Source organism: Lates calcarifer, linkage group LG24, assembly GCF_001640805.2.
Source record: "Lates calcarifer isolate ASB-BC8 linkage group LG24, TLL_Latcal_v3, whole genome shotgun sequence".
In the NCBI taxonomy this organism is placed as follows: domain Eukaryota; kingdom Metazoa; phylum Chordata; class Actinopteri; family Centropomidae; genus Lates; species Lates calcarifer.
In genome coordinates this window covers 7,527,018-7,552,851 of record NC_066856.1, presented here as the reverse complement: position 1 = coordinate 7,552,851, position 25,834 = coordinate 7,527,018, and the positions used below count along the sequence as shown (strand labels likewise).

Below are 25,834 nucleotides of genomic sequence, written 5' to 3'. Positions count from 1 at the left end.
AGAGAATTGGCTCATATATATAATTTTCAGCAAAAGTAAAGAAAAAATCTCAACCTCTATTTCTAAGGGATAATAAAAGACTAAAAATGTTTTCACATTTGGTCCTTTTGATATACCAACAGAGTATATTGCATTAGATGAAATCTATGCACATTTCACATCCACTTTCCTAAACCTCTTCATATGATGGAAAACATCTTCTATAGAAGCTGCAGTAATCTTAAAAACCAAATACAAATTTTGGATGGTTGATGTTGACCAGTGGATTAGAAATCTTTGTTTATGTTTATTCATTGATGTGTGCAGTATAGCACAAAAGATTCACAAGAGAAACCTTAAAACAGAAGCCACTTAATCCAGTGTCCCTCCTGATCCTATAGAGTTTTGTAGAGGCTCAGAGAGGGCTTCTGCAGTGTTCTGATGGCAACTCTAAAGGCCTTAGCTGGAGCATTTAGCACTTGTGGACACTGTCAATGTGCTGGTGGGCGTATTCACTGAGCTAGAGCATCCAGATAATATTGTCTGAGGCTCCGATCAAACATAAAGGACGGGGTAAAAGCTGGCATAAACTGAATGCAGACCTGGGATCTGATTCAGGGGTAAAAAAGGTTTAAGTACATGCATGGTAAATGCCTCATGTCACTCTTCCTTTCCTCTTTTTCTCCACAAACCCTCAGCTGCACTTTATAGACAAACCTGTTGTTGTTGTCCTCATTGGTAGTGGTGGAAACGCTGATCAGATTTGTCTGAGACTATCAGGATTGGCTTGGATGTTTTCTCTCTCTCCTCTTGCCCACACTATAGCATGTGATTTCAGGAGTGCTTGCAGTGCCTTCGAGGAGGAAATGAGGAATTATTGATGGTAGAAGGAAGCCAGGAGCTTATTTTCCTTTCCTCCTTCTCTCTCGCTTGCTCTTTTTTTTCCCATTCACCCTTTGCTTTGTGTTTCTGGGTTTGGATTTAGACAGAAACAGTGCAGTTCAGTTGGAGATGCCTTGGATATGCTGGCGAGGGGGAGCACTTGAGAAAAGTCGAGCCCACGGTCTTTGCACAGTTTTTACACCAAATGCGTAGATTTGTAAGATTCCAAATTTTAATATTAAAGGGTAAGAAAAAGGAACGAGGAAGGGAAAAAATATAATGAAAGGTTCAAGGAAGTATCTTTTGGTTCCATGATTTTATTCTTTTCTTTTGTCCCTCTTTTGTCCTGTGTTTTGGTTATTGAACAAGAATCAGATATTTGACAAAACATTTAGCTATTGTTCACAAAGATAGGCGTGTTTTCCCTCACTCCTTTTGTGGATGTGCACTTTTTTTTGAAAAAAATGTCTGTTTTGAATTTAAAAGAATATTTCTAATAATTTAAGAGACTCCTCCAGCAGACAAGAGTGAGAAAACACTGATGCACATCATCCTGTCTCACAAACCTCAGTTAAACATCACTTCCCACACACATATATGAAAACATATACATGCCGACACTTCATACATATACACTCTTACATGCACACAAATTACTATTTATGCAGGTCATATTTCTTACAGTAAATGAATAATATGAAATATCCTCAATATCCATAATCTGTGATATTATGCCATAAATTTGTGTCCTGAGTCATACGCTACTACCCATCATTTCACAGGTGCATACCAAAAGCAGATTAGCATGGGGGTGGGAGGGATACACATGATTTATGTGTTAAAACAAGTCCTCTGCTTTTTCCATTACAACTAATAAAGGGATGAAGTATTTCCACCCAGTGATGGATGGAGTGGCACACACCTAACTGTCAGTTCATTTTTAAGCAAACCCACCATTCTCTGGGTAAATAAGAATGTTTGCCATCAACTTCTAAGCATTAACACTTTTTGCTTCACGCAAGATACCTTTAATATCATCAGTTTGATTTATGGTGGCCCCGATGCATTATAAACTTAGTAACCGTAAGCCCATAGACTACAATGGCAATGTCAAGTTCTTCTCCACCCTGTGTTTGTTGCTGACAGTCTTTATCATTCCAACATCTCCTTTTAGGCAATTTGTTGAGTTGGACGGGTAAGAATGGCAGTTAAGAAAGCTCGGGGAAAAAAGTTAAAAAAAGGAGGATTCAGGATGTAGATTAAATGGCTCCCTGAGGGCTCCTGTCGTGTTAGTTAGCCTCTCTGTTTCTGTTTGTCATTGGCTTTGTTTTTGTGAGCAGGTCTATACGCGCTTACTCATGTTGTACTGTCTATGTTGTGTCGATGTCCCTGCATATGTGTGCATATGTAGTGACTGTGAGTTGACTTTGTGCCTTTCTTTGTTTCTGCAGATCTTACCTGCAGCCTGTGAGATTGTCCCCTCTATGGTCCTGATATTTCAACTCATTGCGCTACGAGGAGACGGCAGTCCACATCAGCTCAGTACTGGCTTGGGGGGCATTTCCTGTTTGTGGCCCAAGCCTCAGTCTGATTCAGGGCAGGTGGGTCAATAGCAGATCAAGGTTAGATGTTGCACCTATATAACACCTATATAACAACTTTTATATATATATATATATATACACAATATTGTCTATGAACACATGAAATTATGAATTATGAATTATGAAATTATGCTTTCATCTTAGAAATAGTAGCCAAACTGTTAAACTGAATGTTCATGAGCACTTTGCTTCTCATGCATCTGGTTGTACAGTGACAACCACTGGTCATGTGTCATCAAACCAGGTTTAAAACACCTCTCCTCAGGGGAGAGCCCAACCCACAACTGGACCAGTTTAAAAAAATTGAAGGCCTCATCTCTTCTGATCTAGACCACTGGCTGTGCAATATGTACTTTCAGGTGCGTGTGATTAGGAAACGTACATGCATGTTTCTTTTGAAGATTCTTATCTCTTGTTTTTGTATTTTTTATTCATAATGCACGGGAGCAAGTTGTGGTTGGGGCTAGTTTTAAATGTTAAACCATATGCGTGTTTGTGTGTGTGTGTGTGTGTGTGTGTGTGTGTGTGCGTGTGCTCTTTTCCCTCACTCTAACCCTCCCCTAATATTTGGGGAGCAGAATAGCTGATCTGGGTAGATGGGGGTTGGATTTTTTGGATTTTCTATGATACAAAGCTTTTACAGAGAAAATGGAAATTGGCCCCAGAGAGCAAACAAGAACCACATCTTTACCCAGCAATTCTGGATGCATTTGAGCTGATGCATTGATTAGATTAGTAAACATCTTAATTGAATTAAAAGCCAGAACAAAGCTCTCTGTCTTCGGTTTGTCTCTTTATTTGTCCCTTTGACTGTGACATGTTGTTTGTATTACTGCATTATCATTACAGTTGTCTGCAGTTGCTTTGATTTCTGAGAGATGTAAACACCCATATTTTTGAACATCTTTGTTGAATAGCATGTACAGTATTCATACTAGTCACAATTATGGTCTTAATTGAATTATTTTATGCCATTATGACACACTATGACAACTACTAATAGTTGGCTATGTCTGCAGTTTGATCACTAACACCTGCAGTGTAATTATGCACACATGCTGTTTTCCGGCAAACAATGATGATGCAATGGAATAATATGAACATAACTACTGATGACATTAACATGAAGAGGTTATATTAATGTTCACTGAACCCATATGTAGGCCTCTAACACACACAGACAAATCAAGCTTCTTCTTGTTTGTTGTGTTTCAGGTAAAGAGGCTCCCATCTGGAGCATCTAGGGGGCCAGAGCGTGGCATCACTGTATCGATACCCCCTGCTAACCTGGCTGTCATGCCCCAACCTGAGGTCCATCATGACCAACCCCAGAGCCAACTGCCACTCCATCCCCAGCTCCCATCACAGTCACAGCTCTGTCCTCAGCCCATTCATCCCCAACCCCAGTTATACCCCCAACAGCAGCCACACCCGGGCCCCAGCAGCAGAGCAGGAGAGCCCGCTGTGGTATATTCTCACCGGGGGTCTCCTCTCCACCTGTCAGCTGATTCTGCTTGCTCTTCCTCATCTCTGCCAGGTAGGGTTCCAATGTTAAAACCCCCGACTATGCCACAGTGGGGAGAAAATGTCACCCTAATGTCACCAGCATTGGGATGAGAAGAATGGCAGACGTCACTTAGAGCAGTTATCCACTGAGGTGAATGTGCTTGAGGGTAGGGTTGGTTAGAGACAGTAGGCAAAGCTTGACAGACAGAAGTTACATCAAACAAAGGATGTTTTCTCAGTAAGATTATATGCAAAGACCCAACAGATACACTGTACCATTTGTGTTTGTTCAGGCAAATATTTAGCAGCAAGCACAAACACTAATAGACCCAGCTGATAGAGTTGTAACAAATTCAGATAAGGCTTTTTGATAACACCACCACCACTTCAATAGGTAAACAAACCGTCCTCAGTACGTTGACATAGAAAACATGCTCTAAGCTAATAAAGTGGAACCATTTAGAATTTTAAGTTTTATAATTTTGCTTTTGTTTTTGCACTGAAAGCCAATAATAACACTGCTTATAATAGTACTTCATTCAAAAATAATTTGTAAAAAGGTAGTGGATACTCTGGCTGACACATATGTTCAGCTAAACTTTCCTTGCCTGTCAGATGATAGAGACACAGATATGGCAACTGCCGCTTCGCTTTAATGCGAATGCAGCAAAGGAATTCTGCATTGCACGTGTGTTAGACACATGTATGGATTTCTGAGTTATGACTTGATGTAGAGCAGTTTTGGTCGATTTCAATCAGTTAACCGAGATCCTTTCTCTGCAGTCCAGTGAGTAGCTGCTCTGAAACTGTAAGTTATCTGTCCAATTATCCACATGAATGTTCAAGTTTCAATTGTAATCTGATTACCTTCATTTCATGTTACCAAACAGATGATGAAATGATTTTCAATTGAGTGATCTGCAGTGGCATGTGGAGAGTGAGTTAGTGGTATTTCTTCACAGAAAGAATGGTTTTTCTGTTTGGAGCTCGCATGTTTCCCCCCACGTTCGTGCGATTTTCCTCCGGGTGCTCCGGTTTCCCCCTACAGTCTGATGACATACAGGTCAGGTTGATTTGAGACTTACATTCCCAGGTGTGAATATGATTATATTACAATGTGTTAGTCCTACGTTGGACTGGTGCGACTTCGCTGTTTTTCGGTGCATGCTGGGAGAGGCTCCTATGATCCTTAACAGTCTATCAGATGCACAGATGGACTATTCTGGCATGGTTGTTGTTGTTGGCGGTCCAGGGAGGGTAACACCACAATTGTAACCACATCTGGAGGTGGCTAATGACTTCTGTTAATAGTAATAGTATCCACTTCCTCATTTTAAAAACACAATTTTCTTGTTTCCCACCTATTTTCAAGTCACCCAGCATCCTGGCCATAGCCAGAAATCAAACACAGTCTCATTTGGTATTGATCTACTACAAAGACGACGGGCTAGCTTCTTTGTTATTAATACATCCCCCTTTTTTTCCCTTTTCTTTCTTTCTTTTTTTTTTTTTGCATGCACAGCTCATCTTTATTTAACAGTCCTCAAAAGTTTCTGGGGTGCTCTGCTTTAAACATCACACAGGCTTTTTAATTACAAATGAGTTGTGACAGGTCTGCTGGGTAGCACCCTGGCCCATTTTAAACATGATGCCGGCTGACAGCTTGGCAGTGTTCTCCCAGCACTGAAACATGTGGAAGAAATTGGTCTTTTACATTTCACAGCTTGTCGCTTCCTCCGCTGGCTGACCTGTGACCCCCCACAGAGATCCTAACGCCCACAAGGGAAGTGTCCCCAACAAACTGACTGCCTTTGCAGAGAGAAAGAGAGCGAGGGAGGGAGTCACTCACTATGGGAGATTTATGTTCTGCCACACAAGGCAAAAGGTACCAGGTCTCTTTAGCACACATGGCTGCATACTCAAGCTTACACGCAGACGTGGATATCATGGACTCACATCATCGCAGCCAGGTGAGGAGGTTGCCTGGGAAGTGAACCTGATCCGTAAGTGAAATAATGGATCAAAAGGTGTCTAGCACAACACCTCATCCTCACTGTTCCCTAAGTCAACTTGACGTTCGTGCCCGATTTGCATACAGATCCCATTCTTGTTGCGTTACCTCTGGAGTGAATTACCGTGTTCAGATGCGGCGATTTTGAGATGGTTGAAGAGAGCGATTGGACAGACAACTTTAACCTAGCCAAAAATGGAAATCCAATTCAGCGAGGAAAAGAAGAACAAATTATCCCCTGTTCCTCAGTCCTCTGTCAAGTCTGAGGGTTTCAGGCATTTCCTTCCCATTTCATGCCCCTCTGTTTCTAATGTGTGCTGTGTGGAGATCGCTTTCTTTGTGCATGTGACGGCAGGATTTTCGTCATTACCCATTTGTCTCAGAATCAGGACAAGTATATGGAGACCTCTTGTCACTGCAATAATGTGCATACAGCAGAGCTTGACAGAAAGACTGGAATTTTGTATTCCTGGGGCCTTAAGTTAATTAATCCCCATTGAAAAATCGCAATGCGTGGTGAGGTGTCTATTACAGAACAAAACCTGACATCCCAATCCAAGATAATAACTGACAAGTTCTGATCGATTACTATATGTGCTATTGTGTGGGCATAGATGTTTTTGTGTTTCAGATTAACTTGCCATTAGATGATAATAACTCTGATTTACCTGAGATGACTTGTCCAAGCATACTGGAGTGTATTTGGTTGTTTAACATAGAGATTAGCTAGAGGCACACTGGGTTAAGTGACCTTTCACATTAACTGAATGATCCAGTTTGCTTGAACCCAAATGACTAATTAGATTAGCATCTTGTTTCATGATTGCCTTCAGTGGATCACTATGAGCACACAGATGATTCCACCATACTGTATTGCTGCTTCATTTCTCTGCCTTTTTTTGTTTATTTATTTATTTAAATTTTTTTTACAAATACATCGTAACATCCATCCCCTTGAGCACAGAGGAGCACAGTGATTTCGAGGATTCCTCATCTAATGTCTTCTTTGGAGTGCTGCCCTGCACTTTCAGGATGTGATCCCCTCCAGGCCGGTCCCAGTCATCAGTTTCAAACCACAATGTTACATCATACCCTCTCAATCAGTCGCACTCTGCATCCCGCCAATTAATTCAACAATGTCCGGATTCCAACTGGATGGATTCAACCTTTGAAGCCTCTTTGCAGAGATACACATGTGGACCCTCGCAGTTGGTATAGTAAACAAGGCAAAAGGACCACACGTGGGGGACAAATACAGAGCGTATGGGACAAATACACCCAAAAGTGACAGTTTCCTGCCTCTGAAACGCACTGGTAATTCCCAGTTTTTGTGTGATGATGAGTTTGAGTGAATATATGGCATTCAAATATGTACATACAGTATTAATATGGGCTGAGTGCCTGTTATTGTAATTAAAATACAATGGATTACAAGAAAACACAGAATCGTCATAGTATCATAGCAACCTCAACACAAGATCCTGATATGGACTCAGGGGTAATCCGTGAGTCACTGACCTTTGATCCCTCTGAAACTTTGGACCAGTCATCAGGCAATTAGGGGCCTAGGTGGGCAAGAACCGCCATCTCAGCCTGGTTGCGTCTTACCGTTAACACAGTGATGGGATCTCGACAGTGTTACAGCCCTCAGGCTTTTCTTCTTCCTTGGCCTGTTTTTGTGTGTAAGCAGGAGAAAAATAGGTGTGTTGAGTTGTCGAGTTATGCATTTGTGAGGTGCACTCGCAACTCACTTTCTACCCTGGAAAATGTTTGTGCATGTATGTAATATTAATATTTTTGTTTGTATGCCTTTCTGTATGTGGGTGCATCACGGCAGTGTATGTACTAGATGAGTATGTGTGTGTGTGTGTATGTGTGTGTATGTGCTGGTCTTAACACAGCTCAGAGCGCAGGGGATAACAAGGAGTTTGTTGTTGGCCTTGAGTGCCCGGAGAGGCTGGAGTTGTGGCAGCTCCAGCGCTCTTAGTTCATGGACGTAGCCCTTAGCTGTCGAAGCTGTCGATGCTGCCTCCGCGCTCATTCTTGTTCCACAGCGGTCTGCCCATTAGCAAGTGGGGCCTGGTGTAATGAGTGTGTGCATGTATGTGTATGGCTGTACAGTCTAAGAAAGCATCCTAATCCATGTTGGCCCAAGTCTGTGAGTCCACGGTTGTTGTTGTTGTTGCTAATAGAAGCTGAGGTGTGTGTGCTTGTGTGTGTGTGTATATGCAAAGGCAACTGGCAAAGGGTTGCTTCACTCTGTCTCTGACTGTCTGCAGAGAAACACACACAAACTTTGGTGAAATGTAATATTTGCTTTAGTGCACCTCAACCTAGAATTTTAGCAATAAACTATTAAAGCAAGTTACTACAACTTGAATGAAAAATTGTTGATTCTTGATGAACTTCCTACCTCCTTTAGTTTTGTGTGTAAATTTTGTTTTGTTTTTTTAAAGGACTTTTATAGTGTGTAAAAATATCTTTAGAACATTGTATTATGATATGTTTATGCCATATAGGATACGTGACTGATGTGAGACTATTGGAATCTTAGCACTGACACAAAATTGAGTTTACAGTTATGTAGTGTCATGAAAATGTAGAAAAATAGATTATTTTACACTGAGAATTACCAGTAATTTAAAAACTGTATCTGTGTTAGGATGAAATGTGATCAGATTCTTCCTGCCATTTAAGAACATTTAGCTGTCAGAAGGGTTTCTGATGTGTTGCCTATATTTAAGTTATTGTCACTAATATATTTAATCCCGCAGCAAGAGAAAAATTATATCATCGCAGAGGTTTCCATATGTATTATATAGATGTGACTTGTTCCACAGGGGGAAACAAAGTTTCACACAGTGAGATTTTTTACATGTATCAAGCTTAGGTTTACTTAATTACAACCTCCAGGCAACGCAGGAACCCTTTTTTAAATTCTGTGAATGTTAATATGCTAAATAATGCAGATCTCCGACTCTTCAAGCATGAGACACACATCTGGCAGCTTACCATTTAAATTACAGCAAAATAAAAAAAAAAAAAAAAGAGTAGACAGATAGGGAGAAAAAAGAAAAAGAGGGTGAGGATGAAAAAATACTTCTAAAGTAATTTTCCAAAGCAGAGAAGAATGGGAAAATGTATTACAACCAAATTTAATTTCTTTTTCGCTTTTTCATCATTTCTAATTGCATACATTAGAGTGTTGAGGCTGGGAAGGTTCAGCTCTGAGACTGTGGGAGACAGAGATGACTGTGCAGTGGGAGCTCCATAACTTCTCTCTGTACAAAGTAAAATCAGCCTTTGTTGCTTTTGCAAGTCTCCAGATAGTACACCAAAACATCTTCACTACCTGCCTCAGAGTAGAAAAACAAGACAAAAGCAACACTTGCAGTGTGAAATTCAAAGAGTATTTGATTTGATTTCTTTGTACACTGCAAACAAAATATTTTTAATAGTTATTCTGCTTGGATTGCTATCTCTTCTATTTTAAGTCATTACAAACCTGGACTCTTCAGTAATTTGTAGCTCAATTTTGAATTAATTTTGCATAACAAAATATTAACTGTTTTTATTATGGTGAATTAAATTATTTTTATAATTATTGCAGCATGTCAATTTATTCCCATTATTACTTTTTTGGATAATTTATCAGAAATTTTACCTACTGCACACTAGTAATCATTTGGATTTTGTAATATTAATTTTACTCAACCACCCCTGATTGTCACTATGATTGCTAGTGCAACAAAAACAGACACAAACCTCTCTTTCATTTTCACACTCACTGCACATCACTTCTCTTTTTTGGGATGCAGGGAAGAATTCCTCCTCAGGAGCCATTTCTGGAAATACAGGAGAGAAGGGTGATCCATGCCGGGTGAAAGCAGAGGGTGGGATTCACTACAAGGTAAAACTGTGATTTAAGGGGATGTGTTCCCACCCTTGAAATGACGCTATCCCCTTGACTTCCCTTCCCGCCCCTCTCTACACCCCTACATACACCTCCCTGGCTTATTATCTAAGATTTGTCAAAATACATTTCACACTAACAGGTATTTTTCAGCCTTCAAAGCCAGTTTTGATCTGCTTGTCAAGCCAAAGCAGCTCAAATGAAATCAGCAATGCCAGCAGGCCTCCCTTTTTTTTCTCCAAGTCACTCTAAACACGCCTCTTCCTGTGCTACAGAGGACTTAAGCTAAATTAATCAAAGCCTGCATGATACCTGCCATACTTTGAAGTGGTAATTGCAAAATGACTCTGTGTGCTGATCTGGCATTGCTGCCTCCCGGTCCGCCCCTGCCATTGTGCCTCCACTGCGGCCTTTTGTTGTTGTGATGTTATTGTTGAGGTAGTTAGAAGCCTATGAACAACATCAAGTCTCTCTCTCTCTCTCTCTCTCTCACACACACACACACACACACACATACACATCCTCCCCTCTTGCCTCCCTCCTCTGTCCCTCCAAGTCTTTATTCTTACTAACCTCCTTCTGCTGATGTACAAGAGGCTCTTCAGACCACCATTAATCAGCGATGACCTGTTAAATAAATGAGTTTGTTGATATGAGGTTTTATTTCTCTGCAGCCTCTGTAGACTGTGTTTTTTTTTCTTCTCCTCTTGGCCCTATCTTCAAAACCTTGCTAACTCTGTCAAATGTCGTGGTGTGGAACCCAGTTGTCTAATGATTAAGTGGAGTGATCTCCAACTTGCCCCAGCCTGGGAGTGCTAGGGATCAGATTTCAACCCTTCAACCTGCAGTGCAGGGCTAATTAAAATGAATTTTCTCCAGGCGACCACTTTGCCCACAGGGCAGGAATCCAGCTATATACAGAATCTCCTCTTAAGGTATTGCATTAAATTTATTGTGGGGAGACACCGGAGAACATTGCGGTTTATATATCTCAGGCATTTTTTTTTCTCTCTCTCTCTGCTTTCTTTCCCTCTCCTTTCCACCTTTTTATTGTGATCATCACTCTGGAATCCAAGCTTGCTTTGGCAAAGATTGCCCTATGAAAACGGATGGAGCCTTTATGGAGCCCTGCCCATTTACTACTTCTTGGGCCTAGTTTATCTCAGTGGGAGAGGGACAGAGAAGGAGAGAGAGATGGAGGAGAGGAAAAGATGAAAAAAAAAATGAAATGGAGAGAGGTAGAGTGAGACAGGCGCGAAAGAAAGAGATAGGTTGCTTATTCTAACTGTGGATCTCATTAACATACATCAGTGAGTATTTCACAACTTCAAGCAGAAAGGCACTAAGCCCACCCAAGGGCAACACAGGCAGGACTGACAGGGCCAGGGAAAGCAAGCCGTTAACATGTTGGCGGCTTAACAAATAATATCTGCTCCCAAGTACCTTGGTGAAATATTTAAAACCCCACTTCCTAACTCCATTTGACTGTGTTTATAACGATGACAGTAAACGACTTGTGTGGAAAAAAACAGTGCCAGCTGCTCAAATATCACATATTTAACACCACCGTCACTGTACACACATTTCCCAAATGAACTCAGCTTGAATGATGGCGTGCCGTATGCGATTTTGCCGTCATTCTTGTCTCGTGTCAATTGAGGCACGGTTGAGATATAGGAGAGGCTCCAAAGTGCCACGCACACTGTCACTGTCACCGTGTGCATCCCCCAAGATAAATTCAGAGGCCTGTTTCCTGCTTTGATTACAAATGACATCCGCATGTGTTCTCCCCGATTTCTGCTCTTCACAGAAGAAGCCAATCAAGAAGACAAATAGCTGCGGCCCCAGCATGAGCAGCAGCAGCGCACCGCCTCGGCAGGCAGGCAAACAGAAGATGCAGCCTTCAATGGAGAACCTCTCCACGGAGGAGATGGAGGAGTATACATTCTCCCTACAGTAAGTCTCACCACTCATTATCCTGCCTCAGCCTTGCAAATTTCAAATGTGAAAAAAAGAAGAAAAAAACATGGGTGACAACTGGTTACTGTGCCTCACAGACAGTGATGCGCATGCCATCAATCAGACAGACAATGACAACAAAATGTGCCTAGAACATGTCCTGTACAGATAAAGATAGTAGTCACATGTCTTTCAAGGGAAATCCTAACAAAAAAGAGTTTTCACCTGCTGTAGATTTAATCTTATCTTAGTGTTAATTTGTTAACATAAAAAAGTATATTTTATATTTTATACTTAAAAAGTCACTCTCCCCTTTTGGTCACATGTGCTGCATTTGAATTAGCGTGGACTCAAATCACATAAAAAAAACAGTGAATTATAAGTTAAAATTTAACAGTTAAAAAAACTAATCAGTCTTACTCAAACTAATTTAGTTTGTAACAATATTGCATATGATGCCAAACCAAACATTGCTCAACCTCTACCCATTATGTCACCATGTGGTTTAGTTGTTTCCTACTACTTTGCACAACAAAATGCAACAAAGGAGGCTTGTTAAAGAAAAAAAAAAAAAAAGAAAAAAAAACTTCTTCATCATGGCTTACAGCATTTGATTTTAATGAGAAAACTGGGATGTATGAAATATAAACAAAGGAGGAAGCAGAATTCCAAACACCTTGGCCAAATTTGTTAAAAGCAACAAGGTGCAGCACTGCCCATGGAGCATTAAAATAGGCTAAAAGCAAAATTGCTTATTTCAACAAAAAAGTCACAGGTATTTGTTTTTATTTGAACGTCAACTAAATTAAGGGGAGGGCACTGCCACACACACTACTACACTTGGGGGGGGGGGGTCTATGTGTGTGAGAGAGACAGAAAGAGAGCTCTCCCTGGAGACTTACAAGAACCCATGTTTCCTCATTTCTGGGAGTTGGTAATTTATAGCTGCTGGTCACATATTAAACAAGATCAGAGACTACTCCCTGACATCTTCTGAACATACTTGGGGAATTCAAATGATTACCAGCGTATCCTGCCAATAAATGACGACACAGAGACTATCTTGAGGGAAAGTGAATACAAAACGAACACAGAACCCATGTAGGCTGCACACAAAGGGACACAATTAAATGGTTTTCACGATTATTCATAGTGCCGCTTTTTACCTCTGAGCAGTCGCCGGGTTCCGTGAGATGAGACATTTCTGTCAGTTATAGGTAAGGATTGTATTGAGTTGGAGCTCTGGCTGTTCCCTGATGCCCTGTGAAGGTGCTGCTGCTATTGATTTCATCTTTGCAAGCACACACATTACAGTATCTCTGAGCTTTTTCCCCCCCCTCACCTAATCAGAAAAAAATCACAAGAAAGATGCAGTGCCAGTTTTGGCTTTCACAATTAGGTAAAAGACACAGTCTCAATGTCATATCCTCACCTGTCTCTCCCATTATGCTGTTTGACTTATTCTGGGCTTCTCTATTTCACCTGAGGACTGAGTGAGATGCAGACAAAAAGGATCGTTTACGCATTTTTTTTATTTTATTTGCTGTAATGATGTCATCTCCATCTCTTCTGGCATTTTGTTCAGTTCTGTTTGTATCTGTGTGTGTGTGTGTGTCTGTTTATATGCATCTGTTCATGTGTGTGGGAGTTTGTTTGTGTTTACATGTACATCATGTCTCAGCTGTGCACTGTGTACAGTATGTGTGCGTATGTGTGTCTCTGTATACATGTACTTTCTGTGGGATGACTATTCATACTGCCGTGATTGGGAGATATTACTGCCATCTATTGAGCCACAAGAGACGGAGCTCATTGAGATTTTTATAGGGTGTTCTGACACAAATGTGCAAATCAGATGCTCATGCATTATTAAGCAAACACTTAGAAACAGTAAGATTCAGTGAGATTCAGTTAGGACAGTTGGAGAATCACACAAATACTGTACACAATGCATTCATTTTCAGCACCTCGCAGTCAAGAGCACTTTATTCACTAAATAAAATAAATTCACAGGATTGTATGGAAAAGAAGTAGGCTAGTGTCTTCACCACATTCTGATCTCATACTTATAAGAAGAATAAATGTCAATCTACATACAGTATATATCTGCAATATTTACATTGCAGGCCATGGTAGCAGGTGTGACTGTGTATGACAACTTTTTGTTAAAACAGTTTATATGGAAACAATGAATAGTGATGTATGCATCATCAATACCCTCTGTTTTTCAAAAACCAAAGATGATCACTTCATTTATTTAAACCAGAAGAAACTAAAAGCCCTGTCCTGAAGTCTGCATTATACAGGATGTTATATTATTCATAAATAATATTTGATATTCAAAGTTTATTTTCTTTTATTTTGATAGGATCATCTCCTGTCTGCTTTCTTTGAGTTAGTGATTTGATTATGTTGTTTGCATTGTATAATTTTCCCTTCATTTAAAGTTCTTGGTAGATAACCTCAAAAGAACATTCACCCCCCTATACAGAAAGAACAAAGTATATGGTATCATAATAACTGTAAACCATAAATTATAATTTCAAAGACAACACAACGCACCTTTTACTGCAAGTATTGACAACTGTGAGTCAATTCTGGGCAAATGAAAAAGACTATGAAAAAAAGCCAGGAATGATTCTTCTTCTTCTTTTCTCTCTTTTTTTTGTAGAGTTCTTGTGCTGCTGCCGTCTGTTTGAACATGCATGAAAGACTCTTGCCGACCTTCCAGCTTATTTGATGTCTGTGTAATCTTAACCACCTTTTTTCTCACAGAATAGCACTGAGCAAAATCAAAGCACCTGATTCAATACGGCTGTTGTAATTCGATAGGGCCAATTTAATGCTTTCGGATGGTGTGGCAACAACTTCTAGCAAAGGTAAACATACTCAGACTGAATTAATTTTACACTAAAGAGGGTACTTTAGCCGTGCTTTACACTAAGCACAGTGATAAGTTACTGCTGCTAACTTTCATTTTAAGCTTTCCAAGCCTCATCATATGTCACATTTAAGAAAAAAACATCACCTACACCCCCGCAAATATTGAAGAATTATCTTATGTTGTTTTTAGGAAAACAGCTCATCCTATGTGCTGTGCCACATACTCTTTTTGATTTACATTCATCCACGATTATTGTCAATTAGCCTTAGCATTGTGTCTCATCAGTGTCACCCAAGCATTTTTTATCTACTCTGGTTTTGAAGAGAGAAACCTGTTTTAATCAAAGTCATTCTCACACAGCAATTAGATCTAATTAGTCCAATTATGAAGATTCTAATTACATTGAAATATACCCCCTAAATCTCATATCAATTATAGTATGTGTGACTTGTCCTGATCAGGAGACATGAAGAGAGTGAGAGAGACAGAGTAAAGACAAAGCTGTGTATGAGGTAGAGTAGAAGAGCATACTCATCCTCCGGAGGCCAAATGACTGCAGAACTGACTCCATCTGTCCCTAAAGCTTTTACTCCAAAAGACTGTGTGGCCATTTGGGGATAAATGTCATTTAACCTTTATTCGTTTGTTTCATATTCAGAACTATTTTGTTACTGATTATTATGTTATGATTAGTTACATCCTAGTTTTCTGTTTCAATTAGATGAGGGAGGAGTCAAAATAAATACAGTTTCAGCATTCAGTTTCAGAGCAAGTCATCGACACTATTCTTTATGCCTGTTAAGTCTGGATTAAAGCTGTAGAAGTAATTGTGGTGGAAATAATTATCACCTGTATTGAAATCAGGCCCAGCCTTTGGTAGACCATTCACTCACATGCCAACGTGTGGCAAGCAGTGTAAACAAACACACACAAACAAACACAGACCTGCACAGTTTGTTACTATAGTGGTGCAGTATGGCAATGTAGGTGCACTGGCAAAACACACACACACACACACACACACACACACACACACACATGCACAGCCTGTTCTTGCTGTGGAGTCAGAAGGAACACACTGACCTAATTTCCCCCAGTTAGCTCGCCTCGTTGGGGACCAACGTTCCTCTGCACCCGTTTCCCCCAACCAAGCCTATCAGAGCACTTACTCACTGTGTGTCTCTATCTCTGTGTCTTTCTGTACCCTCCATCTGTTTCAGTATGTATACACGCTCAAGATTAGTGGTAAAATGTACAGTTATGCTGCTGCTCCTTTGCACTGGTCTAGGGGGCTAATTACAGAAGATCATGTACATAAAGCATTGATACCATGCACCCTGCAGTGTCATTCCTTTGCTTAAAAGAACCATTAACTATCATGGACAGAAAGAGAGCTTGGCCTGCAGAAAAAGACACAGAGAGAGAGAAAACCACCTGAAACAACAGCTAGTTCCAGGCTGTCAATCCCCTGCATACTGCGGCTCCGAATCACAACTCAGTGCAAGGGTCAATCAATTCTGATGTAATGCTGGTAGGAGAGGTGGGTGGAGATGGCAGTGCTGGTCACCCCTGGGTCTCTAGTGCTTTCCAGGGCTCTTTCCTGTTCTGAGGGAGCAGGAATGTGTCTGCGTGTGTGCATGTGCGAGTGCATGCATGTGTGAAAGAGAGGCCCCTGGCTACTGCAACCGAGTGCACATGTTAGGGTTTTGTGCGGCCAGACGCGCCCTGGGTCACTTCGGATCTCGCAGACACACACACATACACAATCAACGTGTTGCTTCCTTTATGGAAATCAGAGCTGTCAGCTCCCTGACAGGCTAACGTTGCAATATGACTGGTTAATCTGCTGTGATGTGGATGTCAGTCAGAGCTGGCTGTGGTCTCATTGGTGGTCTGGGTCAAATGAATGTGTTTCCCACCCTTATGTATTCTAAAAGGGGGTGGGGGGGGGTTCAGATAGAGAAAAAACTGACAGGAACTACAATATGTGTGAGAGCGTATGAGTGATTATGTGTGATTTGTGCATGAGAGATTGTGTGTGAGTTTATATATGTGTGAGAGAGAGAGAGAGAGCTAAGCCAGAGGTAAAGCTTCCCTCACACTCTTCTTTTTTCATCCATAATCACTCTGACATAAACATCTAAAAAAAGATGGCAAAAGTCAACAAACAACTCCCCAAGAATTTAAAAGTGGATTTTTACATGCAGATACATATTAGCTAATGCACTGTAGTACAAACATTCGCTAATGCACTGTGCCCTGTGCAAATAAATATGAACTTTTAGGAAAACATCACTGACAGACAGCTCTAATAATATAACTGTTGAGTTGGAGATGTCGATGTAATCAGAATTTGATGCACAGTGTAATGCTTATGTATACATGATGTCACTGCATTACACACACATGCACACACACACACACACACATACATAAGTATATATCTTCAGTTTTTATTTTTTAATTAAATCATTTATGTGTGTAAACCTAACCAATCTGTGACCATTCCACAACATTAACCACATATTTATTATTGTTATCATGATGACAGAGGTCTACTACTCCTGTGCTCCTGTAGGTTGTATCCAAGGGGACAAGTGTCTTATATGGTCATTTATAGGGAGTGACATCACAAACCCATAGTTTATTTATGGTGTTTTTCCAAGCCTCATCAGAAATACAGTTGTTTCTATTTTTTGCGTCAAGGTTTGATCTGGTGACGGAAGCTGTAATACACTGCTTTATACGAACATTTGAAGCAAAACAGGAACACAAGTTACAGCAGCATTTTATCAGAGAACACAAAGATTGAGAATATGCCCAGGATACTTTAGTGCCTTTCAGAAAAAAAAGCCTAAAAAGACAAGAGAACAGTGTGGTTTTGAAAGAAAGAAGTCTGGCCACATCATGTGGAAACAACAGTTTTAAGAGGCCCATTTCATTCTGTATTGACTGGTAGTAGAGAAAAAGAGAGAGGGATTCAAGAGCTACAGATGCCAGGTATGCTCCGTGACACTGGATGGTATTTCAGGTTAAAACTTTTTTTCGTGCTTTCTTTTCTCTTTGTCCATCACTCACTTAATTGCTCTCTACATATACACATACATATAACACGTAGTTAGTCTCTCTGGCTCATAATTATTCCCCCTCTCCCTCGCACTCCCTCCTGTTAATTCGGTCTTTATCTCACTTTCTCTGCCTCTAATTTTCTCCATCTTTCTCTCTCATTCTCTCTGTGTCTCTATCTCTCTGGTGACAATGTCCTGCAGTTATGAGGCAAGGTCAGAGAAGTGAAATCCATTTAAATACTGATGCAACTCTCTGGAGGCCCGTACTCAGCCTCTGCAGCACTCCTCCCCGTACGCCTCACCCAAATTGATGAATGGATAGATTTCCTTAGAACATTTATTATTTGTCCTGCATTAATCATTCAATGTATTACAAATTTACTTGCACTATGTTGTGTATTTTCTCAATGCCCAGAAAAAGTTTATAGAGAGAAAAACAACCTGTTCTCTAGAGCTATGGTGGTAGCTGTAGTAACTGTGTAACGAGTGCCTGGGAAGTCCCTGTGTGTTTGCTGATCCCAGGTGCATCTGCATTTGAAATGTTTCCACCCTAGTTTATGGTGCACCAAGGGACCTGCCATTTCCATGTTTTAATCCCCTCTTGTGCTAAGTCAGGCGCTCCATAAAAACACCACATGTTCCACGGCAGTGAAACGGCTACCTCATGTATGCATCTAAACTATTCCAAGGTGTGTGAGGAGGCCAAAACACATTTTTGCAAGAGGGATTTGTTTGGCCAGTGCAAAGCTGGACTTTAGCTCATCAAATTAGTGTTATTGAATGGTCCTTTGGCTGGTAGCTTTAGAGGGCTGCTGTTGAACAAAGAACATTAGTGTACTGGAAAAATTTCATTCATAGCTGTCAGTGGTGTAATAGTCAAAGTTTATAATTCCAGCTTTGAGTTTCGTCATCATCTCTGACCATGTTACCACGATGTTTCAAACATGTTCCTCTTCTTGGTCTCTCCAGAGGGAGTGGAAATCGGCTTATTGCTACAGTGTGTTGGGATAAGTCAACAAGGTCACTTTTTTGCATAGGGCTTGGTTAGAAAAACAATACCATCCTCATATCTGTGGAAGCTACAGCCAGTAGCTGGTTAGCTTAGCTTGGAAACAGACTGGAAGCAGTTAGCCTACTGCTGTCCAAAGCTAAAAAAAGGTCTCTCTATAGTTCAGAGATTAACAAATTATAGCGTCATTGTTTAATATCCATAGAAAAAAAAACGGAAACATGTTTATGTTTTTTTTTAATTTATTTATTTATTTTTTTACAAATCTGTAGCTTACTTTCTCATAAAATCTTATAATCACTAATCAGTTTCTCTCAGATTGTGATTCTGTGCAAGCATTGCATCTCATGCACTGTTAACTGATCAACAACACAGAGCACTTGTGGTCTTTTCCACGGCCCTCTTATGTTGGCCTCTATGTGAGAACCTCTTTTGCATTGGAAAAAATGAGCAGCCAACTATTAGTCAAACATGGATTCCTAATTAAGTGGTACATTTTTTTTTCACTGCTTCTGATTATGGCCTCCTCCGCTCCCTGTCAGCAAATAATTCTGATAATTTGGCCATGCATCGTTATACTATTTTAATTAAGTGATGATGGACTCCAGTTTTGCAGCTGAGTCATAATTCTGTAATTCTCTTTTAACTACACCCCAAATACCTGCCACTGTGCTCCCATATTGTCAGTGAAACTCATTTATGTGTATTATGTGTATATATGTGTGCTCATAAAGCCCCCAAATGGTAAGGTAATTGTTCTGGGAACAAATATAATTTTGAAAAAATAAGAGGTAAGAGAGTGAGAGCGAAGGAGAGAGCTCAGTAAGTTAAATCTAGGCAAGTTTTTGTGTTTTGTTTTTTTTTTTTTTTTAGATTTTTTTTTTCTGTCTAAATAAAACTTCTCACAAGATGATATAAAAATGACTCAATTATCTAAAAGCCTTGCAGGCATAAAATGCTGCTCTGTTCAACTTGTTTTTATGCACACACACATTCAAGATGCTTTGGAAAATGATACCAGCTCAGTAACCAATGATTATCATTTAATACATCTTGTGGGAGCAGGTTTCTTTGCGATTCCCACTTTGTGAGGTTCCTTAGCTTCCTGCATTATATTTGCCCCACCTGTGCAAAGCACTGCTTATATGCCAGTCATTTTGTAAATATGTGTGCTTCTACATAAATGCAATAAATAGGCACTTAAAGCTTAATGTTTCTACCGTGTGAATAGCTGTAGCATCTGTGCAATGTGTAGAGCTGGATTGGCCAACAGACATACTCTGCAACACAGAGTTAATACACGCATTGTCCACATACAGGAACTTGCATGCTGTATGTCATGTATGTACATGTTTGGAAATGTATACATACAAGCAATCTTTGCACTGAACGTGAAATTAAGATATACTGTACACACAAAAATATTCACAATGAAAAAAAAAAACTCTAGACAATGGAAATGGTAAAATGTTGGATGTGGTAGTTGTGAGCAGCTCTGTAAAGGTCATTCAGTTCGTGCATGCACACACATGCATGTGTTTATGCATTTGTTTATTGGATTCTTGCAGTGTATCTCATTGCTTTGACAAAGGCATTGTTATTAAGTGCTTCACTAACTTCACTAACCTGTTATTGGCTGTGGATTGACCCTATAGGCTATCCATGCAACTATTAGACCTCTACTCCCATTGTAATACTGTTTCTTGTTTAGCACACATACCATTATAACAGAGGTACAGTATGTTTCTGTCATATTAACTCAAACTTCCAGTGTCATATACAGAAAAACTAAACTCCCATTCAAAATCACACTGTGATTAACTAAAGCTGTGCTTTTAGAGTTGTTACTACACCATTAAGATATCTCCTGATTTTTGTTTTTTGGTTTGGGTTGCACACGCTTAATTAACTGGAAAAATGACTTTCCTAAGTTAGATGTAGAACGTGACTTATTGTTTGAATGTTCACATGTGTATATTTGTTTACAAGTTTCGAAAAAAGTTTTTTTTTTTTCCAACTTAATGCCTCAAAAAGGAAATGGTTGTATAACCCACACTAGGCAGATGACAAATATACTGCCACAATCCAAAACAAATGCATTATCAGCATTCTCTAAAAAATGAACTGCACAAAGATGCAGTATCCTATCTCCTATCCTATCTCTTGACACCTAAGATAATCACACTTGCATAATCACCACAACACTTGTGCATCTGGGCCACTAAGAAAACAATCACGTTATCTGTCAATCTTAAGTCTATTTTCACACTGTATTTTTTACGTTCTCTATTTCCCCACCAGCAAACCATTCTTCGACTATGTGGGAAAAGATGTGTGGTTTTGGTACATTTATAAACAATGCCGGTGGCCCAAATAAGAAAATGACAGAAAATAATCCTCTAAATAAAGGGATAAGTCCAACACTTAAAGTGGCCTTAGACTGGAGGGTTTAAGCCATCAGGGCTATGCACAGGGTTACCTTCTCTCCTCGGCCCTGGAGCCGTCTCACCATAAATCTGCTATTTAAAATGCAACACCCCACTGTACACCCCCACCCCCCCAATCTCTCATTACCCACGCCATCTTAAAGGTTTAATACTCGTCGGTACTTGCTATTCACTTGGTGCTATTTTTAAGAGCACAGCTCCCATTTGTTGTCATGGCGTACAACATTTGGGGACACAGTCTGGGAAAACCAGTCCAGGAGATGGTTCTTGCTCCAATGGTTGACAGATATACGCTAGTTAAATCTGATTTACAGGCCTTGGCACACGCTGGCAAGATTTAGAGAGGATGATGAGTCCTTTTGCAATGTGCTTTGATGACATGGGAATGAACAACAAACATATCAGAACTAAGATAATGAGGAAACAGCTTCTGGCCTGGATTTCACAGAATCATATAAACTACAATTAAAATGTAGTATTATGTGCCAATGCACGCCTGTTGAAATGGTTAGTTTCATCTCCGGGCCGCTACGCTACATGCTATCAGCCATTCAGGGGACAAGCTGTGATATTGGAATGAAACATCCTTCTTTCCTGCAAGATAAAAAGCCCACACCTCCACCCCCTGCCTTCCCCTCTTTTTCTGTATTGTACTTTTGTAATTGGAGGTGCCATAATGAAATCAATTCAGTGGTGATAACAGATTTCACATCATGTTACCAGTTTACTTTGGAAGAGGCCACCATGTGAAGATATCTAAAAATATTCCTCTTTCATGCATCATCAATATCTTCATTATATGAGAGATGGGCGTCAGGTTGCATTTGCTATTTTCTTTTAATGCCACTTGACAGGGTAGCATCTTGCCTGTGTCTGTGACACACTGCTTTTTTGTCTACTCTGTAATTCCACTTTTGCAGACATGCGGAAAGCAGTTTTATACCACACAATGAATCAAGTCGTGATAAAGCTTGGAACAGAGTGGAAGTGCCTTTGTCACAATCATAATAGAGAGGCAGAAACGCATTTAGTTGCACATTATTATCTTTCTGTTTGCATTACACTTCAGACTCTTGTATAAACACACATTTGACACTGGAACTGTACACTTTTCAGCATCACTGCAGAATTACTTTTTTGTTGCAGTAACCTCTAAAACCGATATATCTATTTTAGCAATGTCTCTTGTCAGTCTCAAGTGTCATGTATGGCCTCTTTGCCTTGTGTAGTTATTAAATCTAAAGATTCAGAGTAGTGATTTTAAAGTTATCTTCATTGCCAGTGTCATTGGTTAATAAGGAGGCCATGGCACCCCATCATGAAAAGCTGACAGTTTGTTCTTTTACAGCATACTGCTATTTTACACACAAAAAACAATAGCAAGCAGTGCAAGTAAGCATACTGACTTTTATGAGAAATGTTTATCTTCTCTGCCCAAGTTTATATCAGCTAAGCTATGGTTATCAGTCCAAACTGTTGCATTTTCTGATGATCCTAAATGTTCCCACATGTACTACTGTAGGGTGCTACACTACCATATGCATCCACCAAGAAACTTGATAACTGCAAACAATTTAACACTTCAGAGAGTGTGCCCACCTCACAGGAAGAGCAAAGATGATCTCTGTTGTTTTAAATGCAACTGTGTAACTGTTTGTATTTCAACAGCAAAACGAGCAAGGAAGAAAACGCAATGCTGCATTTTGATGTAAGTCTAGCCTAATTATTTGGCGAGAGGACGAGTAAGCATGACAACAGATTTTTTTTTTGTTGTTGTTGTTGTCTTCAGGCAGTGTATCATTTTCCCTAGATACATAGTAGAAAGTGAATTCCAACTGTGCTCTGGGATACAGTTGTAAGACACAGGGATGTCCAAAGGCAAAGGCCTTAAGTCACACTCTGTGATGCTAACCATAGCTCTACCGTATACACCTATTTTAGCCTCGGTCTAATTACTGTCAGCTAGAGGATAGGGGTCAGCGGTGTCAGCTTGTGTTGATATGTGCAAACTATAGCATATGCAGGTGTGTGCACAAAGTCATTTACTTCACACACTGCATGTATGTGGTATGTAAAAAGTTTTTTTTAGAATATTATAATCCCTTTCCTTTCCTTTCCTTTCCTTTCCTTTCTTTTCCTTTCCTTTCCTTTTCTCTGCTCCATCTGTGCCCTTTATATGAAAGGGAATAGTTGAGCAGGCCTGACAAAGGGCTGCACAGAGGAGGCAGAGGTGCTAAGGGAAGCCGAGTACTGCTGGAAGGGATTCCTATCTGTTGTGTGTGTGTGTGTGTGTCTGAGAGAGAGAGAGAGAGAGTATATTTGTGAGTATGTGTGAATGTGTGTCAATTTGAATGCTACATTTCCCTATCTTTAATGTTTACTGGATGCACAATAGTAAATTTCAATACTACAAAGAAAAGGGAATGTTTGCACTATAAATCTCCCAAAAATTAAGTCATTAAATCTGGTGTGGTAATTCACTGTGATATATGTACCTGCATAGGTGTACTTAATAGCTACACAATATACCTGTTTCTATTTAAATAATCTTTACTGACACTGTCACCCATGTGTTAGAGCTGTTTAATCACCCTGCATTCAAGCCATCTAGCTGAAAACGTAATGTATCAATTTGAATAATATTATTGTTAGAAGAAGCGAAAAAGTAAAGAAAAAGCTTCAAGTTGTCATGTATAATGTGTCTAAAAACAGATCAGCACTGACAGGACCTGGCTCCTGCCCCTCACGACTGTCTGACCGAGCCCGCCTGGCCCTCCACATGCTGTCGTCCGACCTGGGCCTGCCGTTGCTGGGGCAACAACAACAGCCGCATACTAGCTGGCGTGGCTCTGTTCGGCAGCTCGGCCTCATTATGCTGCTGATGGCTTTGATGTGGTTTGTGAGGCTCTACCTGCATTACTGCAGCCAGTGGCTCTACCTCCAGGCCATAGCAGTTCCTGTCAACAAGTGAGTTTGCTTCCTTTGATATCGCCCTGCATACACACACACACATATGTATTGGGGTGGGGTGGGGGGGTATGGATGCACATGCACACACACAGATCAGAAATACATAGACACTTTTTGAGCACACACATTGCTGCTGATACTGCTACAGATACATACATAGATTACTGAAGTGCAGACTGCAGATGCACACGCGTACACTCACACACAACTCAACTCAGGAATGCATGCAAGCTTAGAACCACACGCATGCCAAGTACGGTTGTGGTGAAATAGGATGTGGAGGGGGTAAGGAACCAAGGTGAGAATGGAGATGTGCAGCATGTCTGAGTGTGTGTTAGCAAACCCACACACACACACACAAACACACACACGCTGGATACACCCAAATCATCGGTTTGGAATCCCCCCATTAACATTTTAACAAGACTCTCTCAATATTAACAAACCATTGTTGGAGGAGTTTGTTGATTTCACCACACGGCCTTAAGCCCCAAAAGGCTACATTATTTGGAAGGAATTTATTGTTATTATTTGGTACACAGCATTGATAATAAATAGCAATAAAATACCACAGAACTGTTAAATCACATTGCAGCATGGCATATGGTGCTGATTTAATTCATCACTATAAAAAGAGCTGGCTGCAAACATGCATACAGGCAGGTTTTTACTTACAATAACATGTGGGGTGCAAACATCACACATTAAATCATGGAAAGTGATAGAGGAAGGCAGAGAAAAAAATGTGGCTAAATGAAAAAAAAAGGATGGACTGAGGGGGCGGATAGGAGGTGAAAAAACGAAAATGTGAAAACAGAGGGGGTCAACGTCGGATGACAACTTCCACATGTCCGAATCTGCTGCTCTCCCTCTGAGCATTTCTCTCTCCATGCAATGGCCAGAGCTGGTGGTGCCGAGTGACAGACAGAGAGAGAGACCAAGTGACAGTTAGAGTGGCTAGTGTGATGGCAGGCCACCCTCCCCTCTTGTTTTTATTTCACTCTATTTTTTTCTTCCTCTCTGCCTCCTCCTTCCCCATAATCCAACCTTGGACATCAGCAGACAGCAAAGTGTGTCCGGGAGCAAGTTTCTAGCCCCAGTGTTGCCTCTGCAACCTTTGAGCTCTCTTTTTTTCCTGTGTTTTTTCTTTTCTTTTACTTTTAATACACTGACAAAAGTAGAAGTAATAATAATAATTCAAGAGTAAAAAAAAATACTGTCTTAAGTTCAAAATAATTACTTAATTAAAAGTAAATGTACTCATAAAATGTACTGAAAGTATCAAAAAAGTATGTGCAATTGCACATGTCAATTACACATACTTTTTATTAATGTGGAGGCAGAATTTTTGTAGTTGGGTCTTGTAGGGTCAATATTATCTATTTTACTGTTTGGTAGTTAATATCTTTATAACAATGCATAATATTTTATTCCCTCATTATAGGCTACATATAACTTAGTAAAGATAAGACAATATTTCTCCGTGAAATATAGTGGAGTAGAAACATAAAGTGATCAAATTAATTAAAATACTAAAGTAAAGAATATTTATTTCAAAGTTGTACTTTAGTGCAATCTTTGAGTAAATGTACTGATTTACTC

General features: G+C 40.1%; 1 protein-coding gene across 1 annotated transcript in view; it reads left to right on the top strand.

Annotated features, from left to right (window-relative positions):
• ofcc1 (orofacial cleft 1 candidate 1) overlaps nucleotides 1-25,834 on the top strand; it is an 86,637-nt gene that overhangs the window by 28,980 nt on the left and 31,823 nt on the right. The window contains 7 exon segments of the mRNA XM_051066929.1: nucleotides 2,313-2,390; nucleotides 2,392-2,462; nucleotides 2,710-2,824; nucleotides 3,681-4,002; nucleotides 9,801-9,892; nucleotides 11,706-11,851; nucleotides 23,975-24,229. Coding sequence (XP_050922886.1) covers nucleotides 2,313-2,390; nucleotides 2,392-2,462; nucleotides 2,710-2,824; nucleotides 3,681-4,002; nucleotides 9,801-9,892; nucleotides 11,706-11,851; nucleotides 23,975-24,229 — 1,079 coding nt within the window.